This window comes from Lissotriton vulgaris, chromosome 5 (assembly GCF_964263255.1).
Source record: "Lissotriton vulgaris chromosome 5, aLisVul1.2, whole genome shotgun sequence".
In the NCBI taxonomy this organism is placed as follows: Eukaryota; Metazoa; Chordata; class Amphibia; order Caudata; family Salamandridae; genus Lissotriton; species Lissotriton vulgaris.
In genome coordinates this window covers 166,052,012-166,079,707 of record NC_141693.1, presented here as the reverse complement: position 1 = coordinate 166,079,707, position 27,696 = coordinate 166,052,012, and the positions used below count along the sequence as shown (strand labels likewise).

The 27,696-nt window shown below is 44.5% G+C and overlaps 1 protein-coding gene across 2 annotated transcripts in view; it reads right to left on the bottom strand.

The window, feature by feature from the left end:
• Positions 1-27,696, bottom strand: part of ASTN2 (astrotactin 2) — a 2,581,355-nt gene that overhangs the window by 1,371,482 nt on the left and 1,182,177 nt on the right. For both annotated transcript variants that reach the window (XM_086921093.1, XM_086921094.1), the window contains exon 7: positions 381-548. In XM_086921093.1, coding sequence (XP_086777219.1) covers positions 381-548 — 168 coding nt within the window. The remainder of the gene's footprint in view (positions 1-380; positions 549-27,696) is intronic.

Below are 27,696 nucleotides of genomic sequence, written 5' to 3'. Positions count from 1 at the left end.
ATGTTCTGATAAGCGGAGTGCTGCAATACTATGTTTAATGTCAATTGTGCCTAATCTGTTGATTACGCAGTTGGAAGTGGGGTGTTTCCTTCCCCTATTGCATTGCAAGCACCCGGATTTTGTGATAGTGTCAAATCTTGATATTTTAGTGTATTCCTTCTAGAGCGCCATAATCTCCTTTAGCACCAAAAGTTTTTTTAAGCAGGACATGTTGCCAATAATATATTGTAATAAACAATTAAAGATGGCCAGTAGGTCCATGTTTTTATCACAGGCGTGTTCTGGCATCAAGCTGCTTTTGGCTTAATGCTATAAAACACAATTGTCATATTCCTTGATCATGTGTCATATAATTATAAAATGTAGTGTATAACACTTACCAGTTCCCTGATCACAAAGTTGCTCGCAAGCGTCTGTCGTCCTCTGGCCGCAGAGATCCCGCACCCAGGGAGACGTGGAGTTGATTTGATAATACAGGGACAGCTTGGCCGGATTCAACCAATCAGAGAGGTCCAAATAGCTTCCTTCACTGACAACAAAGCTGCTTCCTGCGGTAGAACAAACAGAGAAATGCAAATGCAATCAGAGGGCTATATATTTCAAACAAATGCTACACCTGGAGGCATGGGAATTCCATGACAGGCCTGGAATTAAATCTGAAGCAGGTGTTAATGGTCCTCAAAAAATAACTGCTCACGCACACAGCAGTTTTAACAAAATTAACAGGCACGTTAAAAGAGATGTCTCACCAATTAGTTATAAATAATAAAAACTGCTGAAGCTTTCCATCGAACCTTTTAGAAGTTTATAAATATAAATTCAAAGTTGAATACATGACTCTGACAGATCATGATATCATTTAAACATTGGAGGAAGGCACGCGCAAATAAATCTGAACGGAAAATTGTACAGCCTACTTACGTTGTACTAAACAAATATTGCCTTTGTCTTATAAACCTCTGCACGTCTTCTCGCCTTTACTGCGAGATAACTGAAAATGCCTTTGATATCTGTTGATTTGTCCCAGTATTCACATTCATGAGGACCAGCACTGAACCTGGGCACCATTTTGTTTGAACACCCATTAATTAATGTGGACATATCTTCATTATTACTTTAGCTTTTTGATGATCACTTCAACAAATGGGGCCTAATTCTGAAATAAGGTTCTCTGAGTATGTGTGACTTACTCCAGGTTTTAACTCTCTTGGAACACGGAATAAGCATTGGTGAAACCTATAGGACTCGCCTCTTTGGCCTACTGGCTTTGGTAATACTTTTTGCCAATGCTGGACAGCACTTGCAAGCACTTGCAAAAGCAACATTTTTGCCGATGCTGTACAGCATCACCCGAAAGAGGATGAAAAAATAGTGCAATGGCATGTACATGCACATGAGTAACCCTGGGCCACAAACTCCGCTCCACTGGCGGAGTGTGCAGATTTTTGCTTACTGCGCGTTCCGTGGGGAATGTGAAGTCTGCAAAACGTTCAGACTCCGCAGCGTAGCAGAGTTCAGCCCCGGACCCTCCCGCCTCCCACCCCCTGTAATAAATATTTTTAAATAAAAATAACAATTAAGGTAAAATAATAGCCCACTAACCTTTATCACGGCGCCTCCAGGCTGCCCTCCACCTCCTCGCCATATTCCCCCATGCCAGATGTATGTCATGGTAGGACTGTGCATGCGCGCGCATGCGCAGTCCTATCATGATGTACAGCTGACGTTGGGAATTATGTAGTATAATAGAGCATTGAAACAATAGGTAATGTATTTTATATGGTACTAGCAGCCCGTTCTGACGTTGTCCGGTATGAATTGCTGCCGGCCAGTAGTATATTGTTTTGTAGGATTTTGTTTTGATAGCATTTCTTATCTATGAGAGGCCTGTGAAACGCTCCGATTCACAGTGCACTGCTGATGTACTTAAGAGTGCGCGTTCAGTAGTGTGTGAACTCGAGTTTCCCTACTTTATATTTCCTTGCAATATTATATAGCGCAAACTCGACAACATGGCATGAGCACAATTTACATTACAGAAGAACACATTCATTTGTGGTAGGCACGGGGAGACAAAGCGATTTGCCTGGAATCACAGGATGTCCTGACCTCAGGATACCCCCACGCCGCACGGCTCACCAGCGGTGCCCCTTACTGCTGCTCGGTCTCCCTGTTCCGTTTTGCGGGCCGATCCTCGAGCTCACTGTAAACATTTCCCTGCTATTGTGTGGTGTTCCTCTGCATTTGTAATTAGGGTAATATTAGTATTTTTCCTGTTCTTGGGTATTTTTAACTTCTGCCTTTTCTTCACTTGTGCCTGATTTAGCGTGCCTCGCCACTCCCTCGGGTGCCCCCACCCGCTCCTCGCTTTCCGCCGCTGCTCCATCGTGGCCCCGCCCCCTTTCTTATTCTGTACCTGATTGGCCCCCCGCTCCCGCCTCCCAGCTGCTCCGCCCTCCCACTTCGCCTCATAAGGAGCCCACGCGTAAGCGCAGCGGGCGCGCCGATTGTGCACCGAAGGCGGGCCAAAGGCAAGCCCATCTGCACCCGTCCGCGCCTGGAACATGCCCAGCACCAGCACCCCTGGCCCCCGTGGACGCCAGCCCACATGACGAACCTATGACACTGCCCTCGTCTACGCACTCAAACCTGGCCGGAACCCCGCCTACTACCGAGCCACCCGGAAACACACACACGGACCCTTCACCTGCCAAACCTGCAAGTTCACCTGCATCCGGACCTGCACCGCACCCGCCAAGCCGAGCACCAGCAACAACCACCTCAAGTGCATCCTGCTCAACACCCGCTCCGTCCACAGACACGCCGTCGAACTCTGGAACCTACTCGACACAACATCACCAGACGTCGCCTTCCTTACAGAAACCTGGATGAACGCCTCCTCAGCGCCTGACATCGCCATAGCCATCCCAGACGGATACAAAATCACCCGGCAGGACCGCCCCAACCAGACTGGAGGAGGCATCGCCATCGTACACAAGAACACCATCCACATCACGACCAACCCCGACGACACCTTCACCGCCGCCGAACACCTCCACTTCCAGATACACACCGACCCCAAGACCACCCTCAGAGGCACCCTTATCTACAGACCCCCGGGACCACGCACACAATTCAGCCGCCGACGACACCCAGCTGATCCTCTCCCTCACCAACGACCCTGCCACCGCCAGAACCAGCCTGCATGAAGGGATGGAAGACGTCGCCGAGTGGATGAAGAACAGCCGCCTGACACTGAACTCATAGTTAAAGTGAGAGATGGCTACAAGGTATTTTGTTCATTGATCAATTTGTTTAAGTATGATGATTATCAATTATAGGTTCTTTGATAAATTGAACCCAATGTATCCACAGGATTACTTTGACATTAATCACCAATTTAAAAAAAAAAAGTAAAACAATACAATAAAGAGAAGAGAAGAAGCACACAGCAAAAAGAAGTTATGTTTGAAATTGATTGTATTGAAGTTAATAACAAAGGAAGATCATGGGGACAAAAAATAGAGCAAAACTTTCAAATAAAAGTAATGAAAAGCAGTATGTCAATATCAACTGGTCAGTTCATAACATTGCATCAGCTCCATAAATATACGAGGAAAACCGAAATCATAAATGTTTTGTGGTATCCTTCAGTGCAAACAATGCTGGGGAGTTGATGTCTCAGACAAGACGGAAGTCCTCATCCTGGGATCATCGCCCTCCGCCTGAGACGACTCCTGGTGGCCCCCTGCCCTGGGCACCGCTCCCAAACCAACGGACCACCCACGCAACCTGGGCTTCATCCTTGACTCCTCAATCTCGATGACCAGACAAGTCAACGCCGTCTCATCTTCATGCTTCAACACCCTGTGCATGCTCCGTAAAATCTAGCGATGGATCCCTACTAAAACCAGAAAGACGGTCACTCAAGCACTCGTCACCAGCCGACTGGACTACGGAAACACCCTCTACGCCAGAACCACAGACAAACTTCAGAAAAGACTCCAGCGCATCCAGAATGCCTCCGCACGACGCATCCTGGACGTCCCCCGACACACCCACATATCCGGCTACCTGAGAGACCTGCACTGGCTCCCCGTCAGCAAGAGGATCACGTAAAGGCTCCTAACCCACGCACACAAGGTCCTCCACGACCTGGGCCCCAAGTACCTCAACAACCGCCTGGCCTTCTACGCGCCCACCCGCCAGCTACGATCAACCAGCCTCGCCCTCGCCGCCTTTCCACGCATCCGCAAAGCCACCGCCGGGGGAAGATCCTTCTACTACCTGGCAGCCAAGACATGGAACTCCCTCCCCATCCACCTTCGACTGACCCAGGATCACCTTTCCTTCAGGAAGCTCCTCAAAACCTGGCTCTTCGGGCAGTAGCGGAGCCCCCCCCCCAGCGCCTTGAGACCCGACCGGGTGAGTAGCGCGCTATACAAATGCCCATGATTGATTGATTGATTGATGTTGAGCTGAGGCCGAGATTCGATCATAGCTCCCCAGCTCTAAAGTTCGCAATTCTAGAACTTGTGGTGGGAGGTGTGTATAAAAGTGTATGTCGGTGCTGGCCATCAATGAGAGAGACCTGTGCATTTTCAAATGGGTGGTGAAAATATATGAGTATGTTGCTGGAGATGTGGGCCGCCGTGCCACCAATGTACTTACCGGGGGAGGGTATACACCCATTATTCCGCAACTTTCTTTCCGCATACCATCACTCTGCATACTTTCATTACGAAAGTACCATGACTCCGCAATGCCATTATAATGCATGGCACTACATTGTATATGCTTTTACCACACATACATTTACAACAAATTCGTTGTAAATGCATGAATGGTAAAAGCATGTTTTTTTTTAATGTTTGGATAAGGTAAGTATGGGTATAGGGGTGTATGTTTTGGGGTACTGAGGTATATGTTTTGGGATGTTTGGGTATTTTAAGGGTTCAGATATAGTTTTGGGTTATGGGGTACAGGGGTCGTTTTAGGGTTTAGGGATAGGTATAGGTTTTGGGGTACAGGGGTATTTTTAGGGTTCAGGGCTAGGTTTAGGTTTTGGGGTATAGTGGTATTTTTAAGGTTCAGGGATAGGTTTGGGTTTTGGGGTACAGGGGTATTTTAAGGGTTCAGGGCTAGGTTTAGGTTTTGGGGTACAGGGGCATTTTTATGGTTCAGGGCTAGGTTTGGGTTTTGGGGTACAGGGGTATTTTAGGATTCAGTGGTAGGTTTGGGTTTTGGGGTACAGGGTTATTTTTAGGGTTCAGGGCTAGGTTTGGGCTTGGGGTACAGGGGTATTTTTAGGGTTCAAGGGTAGGTTTGGGTTTTGGGGTACAGGGGTATTTTAAGGGTTCAGGGATAGGTTTGGGTTTTGGGATACAGGGGTAGTTTAGGGTTCAGGGGTAGATTTGGGTTTTGGGGTACAAGGATATTTTTAGGGTTCAGGGCTAGGTTTGGGTTTTGGGGTACAGGGGTATTTTTAAGGTTCAGGGGTAGGTTTGGGTTTTGAGGTACAGGGGTATTTATAGGGTTCAGGGTTAGGTTTGGGTTTTGGGGTACAGGGGTATTTTTAGGGTTTAGGGATAAGTTTGGGTTTTGGGGTACAGGGTATATTTATAGGGTTAAGATGGGTTAGTGTTTAAGGGTGTTGGGGTATTTTAAGGAGTAAGGGTGGGTTATGATTATGGAGTGCAGGGGTATTCAATGGGAGCAGGGTGGAATTCATTTTTAGGGTGTAAAGGGGAGTGCGGGGCAAGCACACCCGGAGCTGGAATGTACAGAACCTGGGAAGAAAAAACAATGAAATATTCGGCACAACGCTTGCTTTTTTTCCCATATTCCTGCGCCCCAAACACGCCCACGCACCCCAGCGCACGCCCACAGCACACGATATGAGACATGGCATGAAGGGCGGAACGTACCACACGTCCCCAGCGTTTGTCACGCCCACAGCACAACGCAGACACGCCCACAAGGGACTACTTTGCTGGCACGGTTCGTTTACCTTTTAAATGTATATGGTGGGCGTCTGAACAGCCTATGTCCTTCTGCTGCAACTGCCCTTTCCAACGCTGTATTGGGTGTTGTGATTGGTGCTGTGGTTCCTGAGATTACCCGACTCAAAGGTTTGGGCTCTCTCTTTATTATATTAGTATAGATATAGATTAGTATAGATATAGATATAGATCACAACAGAGCACGAGCTGCAGCTAGCCTGAACATAGCCCCAGATCTAGCAGGCCAAAGAAAGGTGCGAGCAGCCGCTGGCTGGAATTAGGCACCAGATCTAACAGACCACGAAGAGCTAAGGAAAGGATTAGCACCCACACACACATCTACTCTAAGGCAATGAAAGGCTGTGGAATGCCAACAAAACAGTACTGTATCTCCACATATATATCTCCATATTCAAGTCAGGCAGATGTGCAAATGTCAGTCAATGAAGTCTAGAGCAGAGTGAAGAGAGTGAAAAATGTCAGACACAAAGAACCACAGAAGACAGGAAGGCGGTAAGAAAGAAAAATATCACCCATCACATCTACATATTAGCTAGGAAAGAGAGTGGGAGTAGCCAATACAAATTACCAAACAATAGACTGTCCACATTACTTACCGGTAATTACATTATGCCTTTTCCTACTCCCTCGCTTTAATTCATTACAAGTGAGGTGGTCTTGCATTGCAAGACACCAATACTAAGCTAAAATAAAACCCAGCCACTCCTCCTGTCAGTAAAAAGGTTGGCCATGAAAACAACACAGGGTCTATGTATTACAGCGAGTGAGTAGGACTAGGCATAATGCAGTGATGGGTTAGATTGGTAGGAATCTTTGCGGCGTTCCTCCCTAATTTTACTTTGTAACAAGTGAAATGTAACAAGGAAAAAAAATAACAGACAATCGCAGTTGAATGCTCAAATTCAGAAGGCTTTAATGAAATCAAATTGTTCATACCTCTTATTGCTTCATAGAGGAGAGCACTAAGGGCCAGATGTAGGTAAGTATATTTTACCGATTCATAAATACCAAATTTTACTGATTCAGTATTTATGAATCGGTAAAATAGAAGGGGGGAGATGTAGAAAGATTTAAGGCATGTGTGACATGTGGCACACAGACATGCCCTAGGGGCATGTCCGTCTGTCACATGCCATGGGTGTGCATGCACACATGTGCATGCACACCTGGAATCAGTATTTTACCACTCAATTGGATTGGGTGGTAAAATACCGATTCGGTAAGGCCTTTGGGACTCAGAAGAGTCCCACCTACATTTCCAAATTACCGAATCGGTAAAAATACCGATTCCATATTTTACCGATTCGGTAAATTTACTGAATCGGTAAAATAGCCCACCTACATCTAGAATAGCCATTTACCGGTCGGTAACGGCCGAATCGGCCATTACCAGTCGGTAAATGTCTACCTATCTCTGGCCCTTTGTATCCCACCACATCTAGGTGTGTCTCATCTGAACCCTATAGCAATTGATTAAGGTTGAAGGGAAGACCAAGTAGCTGCCTGACAGATCTCTGTAACAGAAGCCACATGCAACTCTGCCATAGTGGAGGACATGCTGCATGTAGGTCTTCCTTGAATCTCCTCTAGCGGAATTGTATCCGCAGAGGCATAACCCATGGAATTCAGAGACCTTACCCATCTGCTTAAGGAGGCAGTCGTTGGCTTCTCCACTTTACCACTGACCCCAAAGTTTTCAAACATTGAGTCAACCTTTCTAAAAGGCTGAACTCTGCAAGTAAGCTAGAAGAGTCTTTCTAACATCTTAATGAATGCAACCCTCCTTCCTTAGATGAAGAGGAAGGAGAAAAAAGCCAGTTAAACTGATCTCTTTTTCCCTGTGAAATGAAAATCTCACTTTGGAATAAAAAATGGAACTAAAGATGCCTTGCCCTGGAATATTTTACAAAAAGGGATTTTTTCAGATAGAGACGTCTACTCTTCCAATCTTCTAGCTGATGTTATAGCTACAAGGAAAAAAGACTTGAGGAAAGGACTTTCAAGTCTACTTTCTCCAAGGGCGCAAAAGTAGGGATGGGCATAACTTGCATAATTCCGTGTAGATTCATCATGCGAAATTACCCAGAATTCTACAAGAATTCACCGAATTATAGAAAAAAGTAATTCTGCATTCCACGCTATTTTCGTAGCATAAACACAACAGAATATAAATAACGAGCAAACAAAGGCAGCTCACATTCGCTAGAAGTGCACTTCAAGTAGGATTTTCCATCAATTTATTCCCAGCATCTAGCACTAGTTTCTTAGTGCAAAGTGCAACCTCATGTCCAAAATGGATGCGACGATGCATTTTGCAGCAAGAGAATAGTTTTTGCTGAATGCGCTCTTGCGATAGGATTTTGTCTCCTCAAATTACTCTTAATTACGTGAGCGGGCATAATAGCATTATTACCGGTAATTCTACGTCAAAGAGTAATGTGAACTTACCAAAATTGCTCTGAATACTCCAGCGTAAGTAACATTCCACCAAGGCTTACTTAAAAAGATGCCTAGTTAGGGTTTCCAAGACCAAAAGTAAATCCCAGATGGAAATAATCTTGAAAAGTCAGATTAATGTTCTCTAGACCTTGAATAATCTAGAAAGGAAACCATCTTGATCCTCTAGGTTCTTCCAACAACCTCTCAATGCCAAAATGGCCAACCATTGTTCTCTTAGAATGGGTCCTCTGTACCCCAATTTAGCTCCGTCTTGTAATAATTCCATAATGTGAATTAAATTGACCATCATAGAATCGAAGTATTTGATAGTACACCAATGAGAAAAGGTATGCCAATGTCTACCATATGATTTAAGACCTGAGGACCACCTAGAGGCTTGAGTGTGTGCCAGATTATCTGGAAGACCCTGATCTATCAACCCTCCTTTCAACCTTCAAACTATTTGCTGTAGCTTCTCCAGAGACTCCTGGCTCAACACTGGGAAAGAAGAGAGGGAAGGAACCTCGGGGACTCCCACAAAAATGCTCAAGGCTGCTAGAAGAAGGAGCCTTTTGGCGCCAGGTCATGTTGGTGTAATCAAGATGACTTTGACCCTTTACAACCTTAACCTGACCAGAAAGGGTCAAATCAGAGGGAAGGTGGGTAGAGGGGGTGGGGGGTGCGGGAAGGCATTCAACCACCATAGAGGCTATGGCCATGAAAGTTGATCTATTGCCCACGCTCAACTGTCCCTTACCCTCAAAACAGTTTGCACGACCTAGAACATTTGTTGAACATGCAAATAGGTGCAGTACTAGATGGCCCTATCATATCAATGAGTCAGAAGTCTGAAAATTTCTGAAAGGAAAAAAAGGTTCAGGGAGGATGAAATGTGTCTGCTTGGGTTGTCTGCCCTCACTTTGCAAACTCCCTGGATGTCAGGGAACAAGTCGGGGTACAACCCGGTAGACAACGTTCACCCCTTATTTTCATAGAGTGGACACCATCCACCCTGAAAAGAAATTCGGCCTCACTGAAATATGCTGAACTCGTTCTGGTGTATTTTTCAGACACCAGAACACTTTCAGCTGCGCCTGCTTTTGTTCCAGGCAGCAATGTGCAGGCAGCAAGGGGGCTTTGCTATTTTAGATTCCAGCTGGGCACAAAACAAAAGGCTGAAGTAAAGGGGCCATTAGGCCTCCTTTTACTAGAGTATCTTAGCTGGGAGCTATCTGAAGGCTCACACACTTAGATGTAACTGTAATGGATGAGAAACAAAGGCACACAGCTTGTTATTACCTCATAAGTATTTAAGTGAGGCATGGTTTTGACTTTGTTCAGTCCCTGTATATAGGAGATATGCATGCACTGTATGAATTTCAGATGTGTTGGTCTGTCCCAGTATTTACACAAATAATTTAAATACCACTATTTTGTTTACTTCTCTTATAGTGCTACTTTCCCCAATGCAGGGTGTCAGAGTACTTTACATTACATGAACACATTACATTACACATTGACAATGAAGCATATGTGTTAGTCAATGTGCAGGATTTGTTACATAAGACAGTGAAGGTTACAAAGTGTAGGAGTCACATGTCCTTCATAGCTCATTGTGCTATTTCCGAAGGATTATAATTTATGAAATTCAGGCAACAAAAGGATCTCTCTGCTAAAAGCATTAACCAGCTTACCTAGCTACGTAAAATAAAAAATCTGCATGCTACATGCTGTGCTTTGTAGGAGACACATTAACCCCTTATGCTAGCTGGATTCAAAACGGGGACTAGAAAAAACACAGGTCTCATCAGCAGATGTGTTAATCTTCAGAGTTCTTTTACCATTATCATTATTCTCTGAAACAAAACGTTTACTACAACATTTGCCTTAACTTAAAATGCAAACTTTGCAACTATTTAAGTAGGACAGAGTTACTGCCACATTTCTCCTTGTTGCCAATTTCTTCGAGGCAGAGTTTAAAAAACATAAGTGTATAGGTTGAGGCCCAGATTTTGCGTCCAGGTTGCATCACTTTTTTGTCACAACTTCGACGTAAAATCGAATTTGTATGATACACCTGCTAAACATATGTGTGAGGTGCTAAATTCTGATGTTAGTTCTTGTGATGTCACTCCCTGTGAGGTCATGAGTTGTAATGCCATTTCTTTATAACATCTCTTCCTCTGAAGTCACTTCCTGTAATACCACAAGCGATGTCACACGTTGTGATGTCAGTAACCGCTTGCATTCTGCCTAACTTGATTAGTCTTCCCATTTCTGTTTTTTCGCACTTATGCCTTGCTGTATATGAATTTCAATTAGAGAAATCAAAGAAAGCTGGGCCCACTGAAACATTTTTTGCATAATCCTGGTCCATGTTACAGAAAACAAATGATGGTAGGAATGCTGACAATGCAAACATTCACGCCCAGTGAAAAAATCTGGGTTAAATCCATTATTCTTTTGCCCACTACACCACTCCAGTTTGGACCCAGCCATATGCAAATCAGTCTTGACCCTGTGCTCCATGGGAACAGTCCAGACCGAACAGCCCAGTCAGCGCCTCCATGGACCAGAAACAAGCATCCTGGGACCGGTTTCAGGGTATGTCACCCTTCTTCAGCAAGGCTAGCTTGAATCCAGTGGCACAGTGAGCAAGGGACCCACGTCTGGGCACACCCATCTGACTTAGGGTGAAAAGTGTAACAGCAAACAAACGACAAGGACATCTGTTTTCTGTGACATTAATTCTGGTCAAGGCAGGAGACTTTGTACCTCCCTGCCTGTTGATGTAGGCCTTTGCTTTCTTGGTGTTTGTATGTATCAGGAGGACCAACTTGCCCCCGAGCCAAAGATTAAATGATCACTGAGTTCAGAGTTAACTTCACGCCTCCATAGCTCTCTAATTCAATGACCTCAAAGACTCCATGGATGTCCAGACCCTTCGACTTCTTGGTCCCCTAACTACTCACCCCAGCTTGACAGACTGATGTTTGACATGATAACTAATGGTGTTGGGGGGATTTAAAAGTACTCTCTTCAAAAGGTGATGTGAATTTTACCACCAAGCCAGGGTCTTCCTCATTTGATAAGACAAAGGTATTTTTCCAGCAGATCTTAAGAACTGGAAAATCGATGTTACCAGGCTGTTTAGATGAATTCTTTCCCATGGAACCATAAAAACAGTTGAGACCAAATATCCCTGGAGGTTCAGACAGTTAAGGGCCTGCTGAGCTTTCTGAGTCAAAAGATTTATGAAATGCGATTGAATTCTTCGAACTCTTGCTTGTGGAAATGTACCCATTCTCCAAACTGTACGAAACATTGTACCTATGAAAGATAGATCTTGAGAAGTTAATAGATTAGACTTGCCCGGTTTATGAGGAACCCTTGTGCCTAGAGCACTGACAGAACTCTGTGGGAATTGGACAGAAACTTATTCACCGCAGGGGCCTGAACCAACCAGTCGTCGAGATAAGGGTGAAGGAAAATTCCCTTCGAATGGAGCAAAGCCACAGAGGCAGCTAACACATTTGTGAAAACTCTTGAGGAGGACTTTTTAAACAGAACTATAGGTCTCTGAATTGATAGCGGTGGCCATCTACCACAAACCGTAGAAATGTTTGAGAGTCTCAAATCGGGATGTGGAAATATGCGTCCTGTACGACTATTGACGCTAAAAAATCTCCTGGCTTTTGTATGGGTACTATGACCTGTGGGGTTATTATGCCGAATTGAACTGTCCTCACCCAGGAATTTACCCACTTTAGAAAGAAAGAAACAGACACCTTTTGAACTAGGAAGAGACAGGAATACATTCCAGTACACTTGTTTTCCACTGAAACCTCAATAAGAGCCATTTTCTCCAGTAGAGCGTTTAGGCCATTCAAAAGTGCTCGTCATTTGAAATCTTTCCATTGCAACTGGGTAAGGAGGATCCCTGTTTCTAGTGGGTAATTTGAGAAGTCTATAGCATAGCTTCGCCTATACTCAAGGCCCGTTTGTATGTCACATCTCCCTCCCAAGTATGAGAAATTGCTGAAAATTTCCGGCAATTGGATCGGTGATGGTACTTTGTTGTCAGGCCTTCTTCTTGGGTGGCCCTGAATGCTTGAAAGTATCCTGTTTTTGAGAATACCTCTTAGGCTGGAACTTCCATCTCCTTCCTTCTTGGGGAAGACTTACAGGCACATGCATCAAAGGTTTTTGCGGGCGCAAATGTTACGATTCACAAAAATTATCCTTTTGCGCCCGCAAAAAGGCCTTTTGCGATGCATTAAAGTGTTAGGCACCTGCAATTTAAGATATCGCAATTTATTGCTATTTCTTATATTGTGATTGCATTTAAGGAATCGCAATTCGCGATTTCTTAGATGCAATGCTAGAAGTACTTAGAAATAGCGAATTCGCTATTCGGGCCGCAAAATACAGAGAAATTACTCTGGTCTGTATTTTGCAAAAACTTTGAAAAATGCCCTAAAGAGCATTTTTCAAGGTTTCAGGTTACACACATACATGCCCTTTGGGCGTGTGTGTGCGGAACATGGGTGCGCATCACAATTTCAGGGGTGCAACAGGGTGTTATTTTGATACCTTTGCGAGTCGCAATTAAGGAATGTTTAGGAATCGCTATTTTAATAGCGATTCCTACAGGCATAGGCTTTTGAGAGTCCCTAATTGCGATTCCTTAATAATCGCAATTAAGGACTCGCAGAAGCATTTCTGGATGCATCTACCCTTTAGTGGAGAGATCCCAACATTTCTGAGTGTCATACTTTCCTTTAAAGGGCATAGCATGCTTATGATCTCTGAACACCTTCGAAATCATCATGTCTAATTGGTCACAAAAAAGCAGGTGTCTCTCAAAAAATATCATTAGGAGAGGTGATTTCTCAACTGCTTCTGCTCTCCACTCCCTCACCCAGAAGTGTCTTCTTGCCACTATCAGTGCGCTCAATGCCATTGCCATGCTTCTGACGATGTCAGATGAAATGGTCGCTAAGATCCAGATCGCTGTTCCATTGCAGTTGGGAACACAGAACCTTCTTGTCCTTCTTGAATCACTACAGACAATTTATCACAGTGCCGGGTCTGGTGGCTCAGTGGACTAATGCGTCTACTGCAGGGGCCTGTGTTCGACCTCATGATCACAGGTTCAAATCCTGGCTGGTCCACTCAGCCTTTCATCCATCTGAGGTCGATAAAATGAGTACCATTGAGTTTGGTAACAACAAACATCTGTTATTCAGCGCCAAGATACCTGTAGTAGTGAACGTGCGCTTTACAAATACATGTTATGTTCAGCCAACCCTGAAAAAGTTTTACTCCTTCCACAATTAAAGCAGTGGAAGAGGTCTGCTAAAATGTGCAGAAATTCCTTGAACGGGTGCAAAGGTATTTAGAGTCTGGTGGTCCATGGACCACCCGACTCATCAGGGCGCAGTGGTGACGGTCTTCCAACCCCCTAATAGGACCAGAGCGGTCGGGCTGCCATGGGACCGTCGCTACAGCCAGGGATCTCTGATCCCTGGTGGAGGAGCTGCAGTCTTTAGGCCTCAATATACCTGGCAGGGCTGCTGCATCCCTTTCAAGCATATTACGAGTTTCCTCACAGCCACACTTTTCTTGGAGGTGTGATCACCATGAAAAGTGTGGTGGTGAGGAAACTTTTAGGGCCCCCTTGTGCCTCTGCACCATGGGGTGCATGTAGGGGGGCACATGTTGGCCCCCCGGTATACATGCACCCCCAGTTCCTGCAGGGCATGGCCTGCAGGAAATGCCTTTGATGCTCCCATTGGAGTGCCTAGAAATGCCAAAGAACCGCTTGCCAGAGTAAAATAATTTGTACTCTGGCGGGCAGTCTTTAATCACTGTGGCGGTCAGAGAGCGGGATGCAGCATGGCCGGTCCCAATTAGAGACTGCCAAAGTCATAATAAGGCCCTGAGGTATAACATTTAAAAAAAAGAAACATAGGTCAATAATATATAGAATTTCCAAAACAAAAACCTTCATTTATTACTACCCCATAAAAGTGATAATAGGTTGGTAACAATAATAAAACATAATAATCAAATATATGTAACACCCATACCCAGAAGTCAGTGAAATGCTAAGCGTACAATAATGCAAAACTGTCATACAAAATACGCGGCTGATTTCTATCTTTGGTAAAAGCAGCCATGAGCCAACCACATCACCAGTTATAAGTCCCTTGTTCTGTGGTATGCCATGTACTTTGTACTGTATAACATTGCACAGTAAATAACTAATTTTAAGCAGTATATAAGTGTACACACACTATTTATATGTATTGCCAGAACCTTTTAGATATTAAAATTCATGTTTTTCTGATATAACATTCACATGTTTTCACATAATTTTAAGCTACCTTTCATTTCAATTACACACTCTACTTTACGCCACTCTAGTGCATGAGTTGACTTTACGCCCACTACACTGTACGCTATTTACAGTATGCCACTCCACTTTATGACACTCCAGTATATGCCATTAAATTGTTTGCTAATTCATTGTACCTTACTTCACTCTACTCGACACAACTTCACATATTACTCCACTGTCCGCCACTCCAGTCTACACCACTACACACTACAATATTATACTATTCATCACTGTATTCTATGAAACTTTAGTTTAGGCCAGTTTACTGGTTGACCCTACACTGTACTGCTCATAACTGTATGCTATTCCACTGTACTCAACACCACTTTACGCTAATCCACTATATGCCATTACACTATGACCCACTTTATGGTACTTTGCTGGAGTGTATGCTATTCTAGTGTACGCTACTCCACTCTACAGCACTCAATTCTAATTAAATGCAGTATACACAACTGCAGTGTATCACCATGTACTGTATGCTATTTTACTTTAAAAAACTACATTATGTGTCGCTCCACTAAACAACTCTTGAGTTTATGCCACTAGACTCTATACTTTCATAATGAACACTCTTGAATTGTACGACACTCTGTCATAAGGTACTCCACTATTTGGTACTCAAATGTACATCTCTAGACTTAATGGTAGCAAACGTTATAATATTAGAGTAAACACTACTTAATTGTACACTACTCCACTGCACAACACTTTACACTACTCCAGTATATGCCGTTTCACAGTACCCTGTAGTGTACCCTATTACGGTCTGCACCACACCACTGTACTGCACTCCAATATACACCACTACACTTTACACAATTGCACTTTACAAGACTACACTGTAGGACACTAAAATGTACGTAAGCTCACTGTGCACCTACGGCACTCAAATGCATGCCACTCCACTGTAAGGCACTTTGCTGTTTCCCACTTCAGTCAACACTAGTCGAGTATACGCCACTCTAGTGTACCACACTCCATTGTATACCATTCAACTCTATGCTACTTTAGTGCACAATATTTACACTACACTATACAACACTCTGCTTTATAGCACTCCACTGGAAGCCACTACAGTCTACACTGATACACTCTATAATATTTACAGGATATAAATCCAGTTTAGCCCACTCTACTCTATTCTATCCCACTGTATAGCTCTGCACTGTATGCAAATACAATCTATGGCACTGTAATATACACCACTGTACTGTATCCAACTTCAGTGTATGCAACTCCACTGTACACCACTCCGATGTATGGGCTTCCATTGTACGCCACTCCAGTATACATAATATCACTTTATTCCACTCCAGTATACCAAAATAATCTGCACCACAGCACACTTTACAGTACTATCCTTCACTATAATCTACAACACCTCTTTAAATAACACTCACTCCGCACCACTAAACTAGGGCAATATTACACATTTGTTAGTAACATTTAAAAAAAATGAAATTTATTAAAAAAACAAAGGTTAACGATAAGTTATAGCTAGGAAAACTTTATTTATGATTAGTATTCAAACCAAACTTAAATGAAACAATTATTAGAAATTATACAACTACAGTTATATCTTGAATTTATCATTTAAGTACCACTTTCACACTAATCTAAGTCAGATTTATAACTCACATTTCAATTCGCGCATCACCCTAAAATTCACATAACTTGCGCAACCTCTGTACACAGTCTTCTCACCTCACTAGCCACAATACATGAACTATAACTCGCCCTTTCTCCATCCACTACCTATACCTTTGCGTATTACAGAAGTTAGAACATGTGAAATCACTGCATTAATAACAACACATATGACGTGAAATTACATGATTTGCCTGAACACTGCATAGTATAAGGGTGAGCTATAGTTAATGTAATTTGCACCGCCAACCCCTAATAGGCAGCCAAACCAACACTGCACACAGCCTGGTGTCAGGCCCTGCAGTTAATCCCTGCAGCCAAATCTTGCAGGTAGCCAAATCTCCCCCATCCGGCTCGCTCTCCACACCCAACACTTACCCTATATATAAAGCAAGTCTATCATCTTTCGCAAATAATTACCAATAATTTTAATGAAATGTATATTTCAATAATGACAAAAAAAATAATAAATATAGTTTGAATAACACGTTTGTGACTTTCGTTTTACATTTTTTTTATTATTACATTTTGGGTGTGAAAAATGTGAAAATAAATTGTCAGAGATATATTATCTTTTCTGTAAGAAAAGAAAATATGGCTCTGTTCTACCTTTTCAAATTGTACACCACAAAAAATGGAATGCTAATAATAACCAAATAATGGGGTTGTATTTTATGTGATATATTTATTTATTTATTTATTTATAGAGCGATACACTCATCAAGGCGCTAATAGCGAATATCCTGGTTCAGCTGCAAGAGGGGGTCTTAGTACTTGGGAAACAGATGTGTTTTTAGTTTTTTCCGGAATTATAGGTAGTTGGAGGTGAGCTGTAGATCCAGAGGCAGCTGATTCCACTTCCTAGCTGCCAGATAAGAAAAGGATCGCCCTCCGGTCCTCACTTTTTTTAATGCGCTTGATTCTGGCCAATGCTAGATGAAGTAACCGCAGGCTCCTTGTGGGGACATAAAACTCAAATTTCTCCTGGATGAATTTAGGGCCGCTTAGGTACAATGCTTTATGCGCGTGACTGAGTAGTTTAAATACTGCTCTTTGGCGCATGGGTAACCAGTGTAGGATCTTCATGCACGTCGAGGCCGAACTTAGCCTGCCCTTATTGCAGACAAGTTGGCAGCGGCATTCTGAAACACCTGTAGTCGCGTGAACAGGGGTTCGGTCATACCTACAAATAGTGCGTTCCCATAGTCCATCTGACTTATCAGCAGGGCTTGCATGACTGATCTCCTGTAGTCCAGCGGTATCCAAGCAAAAAATCTGGCTAAAAGTTTCAGGGTTACAAACCCTTTGCCACAAAGGGTCCGGACATGGTCTTTCATAGAGTGTTGTCAATAATGATGCCCAAGTTTCTTGCACAATGTTTGGGAGTTGGGGCGATACCAAGTGTTTGTGGCCACCACGTGACGTCCCAAACTAGCTTGGCACCTCCAAAGAGCAAGATCTCATATTTCCCTGCATTCAGCTTTAAGCAATGCTCATGCATCCATTGTGCCATCTCCGTAAGGCAATTATGCAATTTTGATTTAGTAACCTCGGGCCTTTCATCCAGGGCAACCATCAGCTGCGTGTCGTCTGCATAGGAGCATATACCGATTCCCCACTTCCTGCTGATTTTGGCCAGAGATGAAACATAGGCATTGAATAAAGTGGGGCTTAATGATGCACCCTGCAGGACACCACAGCTGATGGCACTAGGTTTGGATTAAAATTGACCAAGGCAAACTGATTGTGTTTGGTTACTTAGAAATGAACTGAACCATTTCAACGCGTTGGAGTAAATTCCTTTTTCATAGAGGGTTTCTAGCATACTGTTGTGAGAGACCAGGTTCAACAATATCAGAGCAACTGCCCCTCCTTGGTCAGCGCATGATCTGATATTGTCCAGCACTGCCAGCAGTGTTGCCTCTGTGCTATTTTTGGTCCTGAATCTCATCTGTGAGGGGTCCAATAGGTTGTTAGTTTCTAGGTAATCTGATAACTGCCTTTTCACCAATCTCTCCAAAACTTTGGAGAGGTAGGAAAGTTGGGATATTGGACGATAGTTCTCGGGATTGAGAACGTCTGTTCCAGCTTTTTTCAGCAGGGGGCTTACTGAGGCATGTTTCCATATGTCGGGAAAGATGGCGGTTCTGAGAGAGTCGTTGAAGAGGTGGGTGACGTATGGACAGAGGATGGTGGCAGTCTGAGCAAAAATAAAATGGGGTCAGGGGTGTAGAGGGGATCCAGACTTTACTTCACCCATAGCCTTTAGGACCTCAATATCTATAAGGGGGGTGAAGTTGCACATTGCCGATGCGGCTTCTGGATGTGGGGTCTGAAAATCCCGATTAGTTGTGTTGGTTATTGTAGAGGAACATAATGAGGAATATATCTTGCTAATTTTATCCGAAAAGAAGTTAATCATTCTTTCAAAGGAATTTACTGATGGGGGTAAAATTTGGGACATGCTGGCTGGTTTGCTAAGTTCTTTGACTATTTTGTATAATTCTTTAGTTAAATAGCGTTTTTTGTTGATTCGTTGAGCATAGGGAGTCTTTTTTGCATTCCTTATGGCGTGAATATAGGATTTAAGTTCGGACTTGTACCTCAGTCTTCTGATTCATTTTTTGATATCCTCTGTTGATGTTCAAAATGTTGGCACTTTCTCTTGAGTATTTTGAGTTGTGGAGTGTACCACTTCTCCATGGGGGGTCTCTGCAATTGCTTGGGTTTCTGTTTAGGGCCCAGTTTGTCCAAAGTTATACTATTTTCTGTCTCAAAATTAGCTGCTCCTGTGCAAACTGGGAGGTCACCTAGGGTCTGTGTGTTAGGGTGAGTGAAGTGTGCTAGGAAAGATGATTCAGTAACTAGTCTCCAGGCTCGATTTGTTGTCTACGTTTTGCAGGGTTTAGATGGTTTGACTGGTAGACCTAGTGTGAAGGCAAAAAGCGAGTGGTCTCTCCAGAGTAATGGTTTGATCTCTTGGATGCGAGTGGCTTAAACATTAGATAACAGTAAGTCAAGCATGTGACCAGCTGTGCGGGTGGGTCCCACAATCCATTGCTTGAGTGGAGTATCTGCATGTTGCTCTCCAGTTGAGAGACACCCGGGTTGTCATATCTTTAACACATACAATTTAACCCGCTTCTAGATGGCATTGAAATACCAGCTGTAGGGCAAACACTCCACCCTGGGAAATGCATCAGGAAAATATGATAAGTTCTCTCCGGGTCATGGTTTCAATGACCCAGGTGACTTAGGTTTTTTTCTAGTGTTGGTGGGAGGGTTGCTAATTTCCGTATAGCCCCCCAACTTGAAAAAAAATAGGTGATGTCCTTGCCCCTTCAAGGGGACTTCACCAAAAACAAAATATATGTTAGTAGTCCTCCCAGGGCATAATGGGGAGCTCCTTGAAGGAGAACTGAATAATAAATGATCAGCTGTGGTCGCTCATATATTATTGACTTTTAACCCCTTCGCAGCTTCCGACGGCCAACGGCCGTCGCGCCCACTACCTCCGTAGTGCTGCACACGACCGTTGGCTGTCACCGCCCCGCCCACGGCGATAAACCACTGCCGCGTTTAAGCGTTTAAAAAAAAATCTCTATTGCCCAGTCCCACCCAGTACACCCACTATTTTTCTTTTAATGAGGGGCCACGGGTGAAGCCCCACGGCCACAACGGCTCCCTGCAAATGGCCCCATTTCATGTGGCTTCAAAGTAGCCAGCATTTTTTTTATCTAAGAGGTACCCTAGTGCCACAAGTGGCACCCCACACCATTATTCCTTTTTGAGGCCATGGGTGGAGGCCCAGAGCTACCATGTCCCACCGGCATTTTCTTACTTTTTTTTTTCTAAAGTGGTGGTCTCGGTGCCCACCTGTAGCATATCACAACAAGCCCCACAATTTTTTTAAAATGGGGCTACAGTACGCACCCAGGGCCCTCTACAGTGTGTCACTTAATGGGAGAAGTGGGGGAGGCCTGTGGCCCCCGCAGGCCTGCCGGCTCCATTGCAAGCACCCTTTCCGGGTGCAGTATGAGCCGGCATCTGCAAGAGCCGTTTTCTTTTGCTCCCATGGGGTTTGAGCAATCAAAGCATTTCCCTGCCTGACACAATGTTGTGAATTTGGGTTCCTGAGGCCATTGCATGGCTTGGGAAGGGAGGCTGTGTGCACGCCTTGCTTTTTATTTAACGGTGAACCCAGAGAATGGCGTCCCAGGGGCCTCTACTGGCTCAGGAGGGTGGCCACACACCTTCTTCCCTTTATTACATTTTCAGCCTTGGGAAGTATGGCAACCCTGGGGCCCTCTTGGAGGCTCAGGGACAAGGGGCTGCATGGCCCCCTCACCTTCATTTGCTATATGGCCCGAGGGTATTGGGAATGAATGGGGGAAACCCGTTTTGGGGATCCTTCCTCTTCTCAGCCCTGCTTGATTGATCACCCTATCACTTTCCATGAGCAAACTAGTCAAAAAGTAGCACTTTTTAGGAAGTTTTGTGGAGATTTTCATCCAAAGTTATCAGCAACACACAAAACATGGCATTTCCAGTGGGAACAGGATCCAGTGGCAATCGCACTTGGTATCCTGAGTCTGTTTGTGTGTGTGAAAAATATATCTGAAGAGTAACATTTTGCGTTAAAAAGGCAGTTCTCATTATTTTACAAAAAAGAAAGTTTGCAGACTAACGTTTACTTGAAACTCGTGGGTTCAGGCAGGCACGTGTGTGGATTGGGACTGCCTGATTAAGGAAGACAACATAGCTAAGAAGCCTTTCCTTAAGAAATGAAATAGTTCCGCTCTTTTAAATGTATTTTTGTTCCTCGCTGGTGGAAAAATGCATCATCTAATTAAGGAAATGGATTTTCGCTTCAGCCCAATCATTTCCTTATCTGAGATCTGGAGCCCGCGCTGCTCCGGGGAATTCCCAGGCACCGGGGCCCTCATTAACGCTCATCTTCAATTTCACTGATTACCAGCCGGCTTCCCTAATTGCAGAGCAAACATTGGAGGGGCCCACGAGCCGCCTCCACCCAGGAACACTTTGCAAAGCAATTAGAAGGGGGCCCTGCTAAAAAGAGAGCGTGAGGTGGTGAGGAGCTATGCAGACGACGTGGAGGCCGTATGGAAGGAAGGGCACGAGGCGTGGAGTTGAACCAGGTGTCAGAGAAATAGTGCAACAACCAGAAAAAGGAATAAAAAAGAGAGTGAGGTAGCAGAGAGGGACAACATGAACTGAGCAGATGAACCAGGCAGCAGAGCAGGAAAGCAAGAACAATGTAGATGAACCAACCAGCAGAGAATAACAGGTCCGAGGAGAGAAAACAGAGAACAAAGGAGGAGAAAAGGGAAAGAGGAGAAGAACCAAGCAGAAAAAAGAACATAACAGAGGAGAACAGGTACAGAGGAGAGGAACCAAGCAGAACGGAGAACACAACCAAGGAGAAACCAGGCAGCACATAAGGTGAACAGGAACAGAGGAGAAGAGACAAGCAACAGAGAAGAAGAACACAACCGAGGAGAAACCAAGCAGCAAAGAAGGGGAACAGGAACTGAGAAGAGGAGCCAAGCAACAGAGAAGAAGAACATAACCGAGGAGAAACCAGGTCGCAAAGAAGGGGAACATGAACAGAGGAGAGGAGCCAAGCAACAGAGAAGAAGAACATAACTGAGGAGAAACCAGGCAGCAAAAAAGGGGAACAGGAACAGAGAAGAGGAGCCAAGCAACAGAGAAGAAGAACATAACTGAGGAGAAACCAGGCAGCAAAGATGGGGAACAGGAACAGAGAAGCGGAGCCAAGCAACAGAGAAGAAGAACATAACCGAAGAGAAACCAGACAGTGTGGAAAAGAGGACGCAAGTAGCAGAGTGGGAACAAGAACGGAGGTGAGGAACCAATCAGTGGTCGCAAGGGCACAGGAACCGAGGAGAGCTGATGGGCATTAGAAATGGAGGGCTGGAACACAGAAGAGCAACCAGGCATCAGAGGACGAGGACATATAGGTTTTGGTATTAGATGTGTGGTTCCATTTTTATAAGGGGAGAGCCCTGTGTGTTTTACTAGTCCATCCCATTTTTCTCTTAGTATTATGAATGAATTGGTCAGCGATTCTGTGATATGAAGTTGATTGTGCTATGATTTTAGATTAATTTTTCTTTCTTTTATTTTTTATTTTATGGCCAAATAACAAAAAAGAAAGAGGAAGAGGACGACAGCCAAGAAGAGGAAGCGGATAGCAAGAATAGATAGCGGGTTTACAGTTCCCAGGACGAGTGGAAGAGGAATTGTGATGCATAGAAACAAATTAAGAAGCGATGTGAGCAGAAAAGAGGGGGAAATAAGTGAAGAAAGATAACAGGAACTATGCAAATAAATGAGACAGGCAGCCGAGAAAGAGGACAGTGTTCTAGGAGAGGAACCAGGAGGCAGAGAAGGTGGACAGCAATCATGAAGAGGAAGAGAGGACTAAGAGAGTAGAGGGGGTTGCAGCAAAAAAGATGAGGAGATGAAGCAGAAACACGTAGATGAAGTGGAAAATGAAGAAGAAGCAGAACAAACAATAAAGGAGGAGAGGGATCAGGCAGCACAGGTGCATGAGAACAGAGAGTATGCAATAAACCAAGGGGAAAGGCCACTCAGTAGAGGACAACAGCCAAGAAACTGCAAACAGGAGCTGGAGAGTGAAGCAATATAGCAAACAGAGGGAGAAGAAGGACATGTGGATCAAGAAGAGAAGCAGAAGAGCATCCAGAGGGAGGGACGGTAGAAGAATTTGTAAGATGGTGAGAATTTCAACTAAGAAAAAGAGGGGGGAAGCTAAACTGAGAAGGAGGGCAGTGACTAGAAAGAGAAGAAATAAGAAGAGGACAATAGGATCAGTAGGAAAGACAAACTAATCATGGAGGAACAGATGTATCAGATAGAGCAGCTAAGTTAAGTGAGCAGTGTAGGCCATGAAAAGGAGAGAGATGGAGATAAATCTAAAATAGAAAAAAAGGCACCAGGAAAAGAAGAGAAAGAAAAAAATGTGTAGGAAAAGATGAAACAATGATAGCAGGAATGCATGAACTAGTGTAACATACATAAAAACAAACCAAAAAGTAAAATAAGCTTGAGAAAAAAGACAGAAAGACTATGAATACGAGAACCAACTATAGGATGGAACAGAAATATGGAGGTGAGTAGGAGCAGGATATCCTTGGACAGGAGAAATAGGAAAAACATAAAGAGTAGGGACAGTAAGGAGAACCTTGGAGAGGAGGAAAGAATGAACTAAAGAGAGGAAGAGGGGACAAATGAAAAGAAGTCAAATGCAGAAGAGAAGTCGTTGAACTAAGAAGTAAAGAACAGAATCCTAGGCATAAGGTGTGGTTAGTCAATTGGAGAAAGAGACATGCCAGATTATTTAGGGGATGAAAAGACTTAAAGTGGAAGAAAGAAAAAATGAAGTGTAGAGATGTGAAAAAACAGGGTGTAGAGTAGATTGTGATCTAGAGATAAAATATGAAAAATATACAAAGTACAAAAGGTGGAGAAAGTAGATCAAGGGGGGAGGACATAAATTAAGCACATCTTGGCAGATGAAGAGAGGAACCAAAAAAAAAGAAACAGTATGGAATAACAATAATAAGGTGCCTGGAAAGGGGAAAAGATGAAGCAAAGGTGGTATTGGGTGTGGAAAAGGACAGAAGAAATACAGGAGAGAAGATTAACCACAGAGAGGAGATGTGGACAGAGAAGAAGAAAAAGAGACCAGATCATTGTTTATGAGGGATTCATTGTCGAGCTCTAATGTAGTAAATTCCAATTGTAAAATTGGTCACCCGTATGGGGTGAGCAGCCCCTGGATGTTCAAGCTCGCAAAGAAAATAATTTATATAGACAGACGCCTGCATATATGTATATCTAATTACATAATTATGTTTTTATTATGTTGAAAATAGATTTTAAAAAAACATTTGAAAAAATAGAGCCTAGTGCAGGAAGTTTGAAGATGAAAAGATCAATTCACAATAAGAGGGGCATACCTAGGGACAAAAGTGGGCGGACAATTGTGAAAACAGAAGATTGAAATCTGAAAGAATACAAGTGGAACAAAAGACTAGAGGTGAATAGATTCTTGGGATAGTTAACTTGTCAAATTATACTGCAAACTGATTTCTGTAGAAAATTCACCTGTAAAACCTTTTGAGCAGAACTTTTAACCACTTGTAAAGCTTGTCAAAGCTGAAATACATTGTAACTTGGCAAAACTGAGGGTAACACGTTAACTCTGTCATTCCTATAGCTTTACATCATTCACACAATTGAGCAAATAAAAAATAATAACCGCTGAGTTGGGAATTAAATGCAAACATTTTTATATGAAATATTTGGGAATATGCCTATCATTTTGTGGCCATAATGTCAAGCCAAGTCAAGTCAGAATATTTATATAGCGCGCTACATACCCGGAGGGTCTCAAGGCTCTTGAAGAAGGGTGGGGAATTATTTGTCGAATATCCAGGTTTTAAGTTGCTTTCTGAATGCTAGATGGTTCTGAGTGAGACGAAGGTGAGTGGGGAGTGAGTTCCAGGTTTTAGCTGCGAGGTAGGAAAAGGATCTACCTCCCATGGTGTTTTTATTGATGCGAGGTACGGTAGCAAGGGCTGGGTTGGAGGATCGTAGCTGACGGGAGGGGGTGTAAAAGGAAAGACGTGTGTTGAGGCATTCGGGTCCAATTTCATAAAGTGCTTTGTGTGCGTGGGTTAGGAGTCGGAACGTAATTCTCTTATTGACGGGGAGCCAGTGGAGGTTTTTCAGGTGACTAGAGATGTGGTCTTTACGCGGGATGTCTAGTATGAGTCTGGCTGATGCGTTCTGGATGCGTTGGAGTTTATTCTGGAGTTTTGCGGTGATACCGGCGTATAGGGTGTTTCCGTAGTCCAGGCGGCTTGTAACCAGTGCATGGGTGACCGTTTTTCTTGTTTCGGTGGGGATCCAGCGAAATGTTTTTTTGAGCATGCGAAGAATGTTGTAGCAGGATGATGAAACGGCGTTTACTTGTCTGTTCATAGAGAGTGAGGAGTCCAGGATGACGCCCAGGTTCCGTGCGTGGTCCGTCGGGATGGGTGCTTTTCCAAGGGCCTCTGGCCACCAAGAGTCGTCCCAGGGTACCTAAGATAAGGACTTCTGTTTTGTCTGAGTTCAGTTTCAGACGGCTGTGTTTCATCCACTCAGCTACTTCTTTCATTCCTTCGTGTAGGTTAGTTTTGGCGGTGCTAGGGTCTTTGGTGAGTGATAGGATCAGTTGAGTGTCATCCGCGTAGGAGATGATGTTGAGGTTGTGTTGGCGTGCGATGGCCGCGAGGGGGCTCATGTATACGTTGAAGAGGGTGGGACTGAGTGAGGACCCTTGGGGTACGCCGCAGATGACTTCAGTGGCCTCTGAGATGAATGGTGGGAGGCGGACTCTCTGGGTTCTTCCGGTGAGGAACGAGGTGATCCATTCCAGTGCTTTTCCTTGTATTCCGATGTTTCTGAGGCGATGTAGAAGGGTGCTATGGCAGACAGTGTCGAAGGCTGCGGAGAGGTCAAGGAGGATGAGGGCGACTGTGTCTCCATTGTCCAGGAGAGTTCGAATGTCGTCTGTTGCTGCGATGAGGGCGGTCTTCGGGCTATGTTTGGCTCGGAAGCCGGATTGTGAGGAGTCAAGGGATTTGTTGGTTTCGAGGAAGGCGGCGAGCTGGTTGTTGACAGCTTTCTCGATGACTTTGGCCGGGAATGGAAGGAGCGAGATGGGGCGGTAGTTTTTGAGTTCGGTGGGGTCCGCTGTGGGTTTTTTCAGAAGGGCGCTAAGTTCTGCGTGTTTCCAGCTTTCCGGGAAGGTGGTGGAGTTGAGGGAGCAGTTGATGACGTCTCGAAGGTGTGGTGCTATGATGGAGTCTGCTTTGTTGAAGATGTGGTGAGGGCAGGGGTATGTGGGGTTATCCTGAGTGGATGGAGTTCATCAGACGGATGGTGTCTTCAGTGGAGATTGGGTTCCAGTCATTTAGGATGTTCAAAGGGGGTGAAGGTCCTGCAGAAGGTTGGGTAGGTTGGTCTCCGGGTTGGTTGTCGAAGCTGTTGTGGATGTCTGCGATTTTGTTGTGGAAGAACGAAGCCAGAGAGTCGCAGAGGGCTTGAGAGGGGGTGATGTCGTTGGAGTTGGCTGAGGGGTTGGACAATTCTTTGACGATGTTGAATAATTCCTTGCTGTTGTGGGCGTTGTTGTCTAGTCGGTCTTTGAATGCGGCTTTCTTGGCAGATCGGATAAGTTGGTGGTGTATGCGGGTGGCGTTTTTGAAGGCGTCCCATGTGCTGGTGTTTGGGTCTTTTTTCCAGGCCTTCTCGAGGGAGCGACAGAGTTTCTTCGATTTCTTAAGATCCTCGTTGAACCAGGAAGCGTTTTTGCTGCCTAGTTTGATTTGACGTTTTTTCAGCGGTGCTAGGAAGTCGGCGCTGTTGGATAGCCATTGGGTGAGGTTAATGGCTTCTTGGTCGGGGTTTGAGGAGTGGGCAGGGGGGTTTTGGAGAAGCGATGAGGAGATCTGGTCGATGGTGATTTTGTTCCAGTTTCTTCGCAGAGTAGATTGAGGATGGTTGTGAGTTGTGGTCTTTTTGTAGATAAAGTGAACGCAGCTGTGGTCCGTCCAATGGAGAGAAGTGGTGTAACTGAAGGAGACATGTTTGCTGGAGGTGAAGATAGGGTCGAGTGTGTGCCCAGCGATGTGGGTGGGCGTAGTGACAAGTTGTTTGACTTTCTAGGTGAAAGTTGAGGTCTCCCAGCAGAATGTATTCCTCGGAAGGGAGGGCGTGTGGGGTGATAAAGTCAGTGATAACGTCGCTGAAATGTGCACGGGGTCCTGGAGGTCGGTGGAGGAGGGTGCCTCTGAGTGTGGTTTTGGGATCGGTGTGGATCTGGAAGTGAAGGTGTTCGGCGCTGGTAAGGTTGACGTCTGAGCTGGTTGAGATGCGGATGGAGTTCTTATGGACGATAGCGATGCCTCCTCCTGTTTGATCGGTGCGGTCCTTACGGATGATCTTGTATCCTTCCGGGATGGCAATGGTGATGTCTGGAGCTGATGAGGCGTTCATCCATGTTTCTGTAAGAAAGGCGACGTCGGGAGAGATGGTGTCTAGAAGGTTCCAGAGGTCGATGGC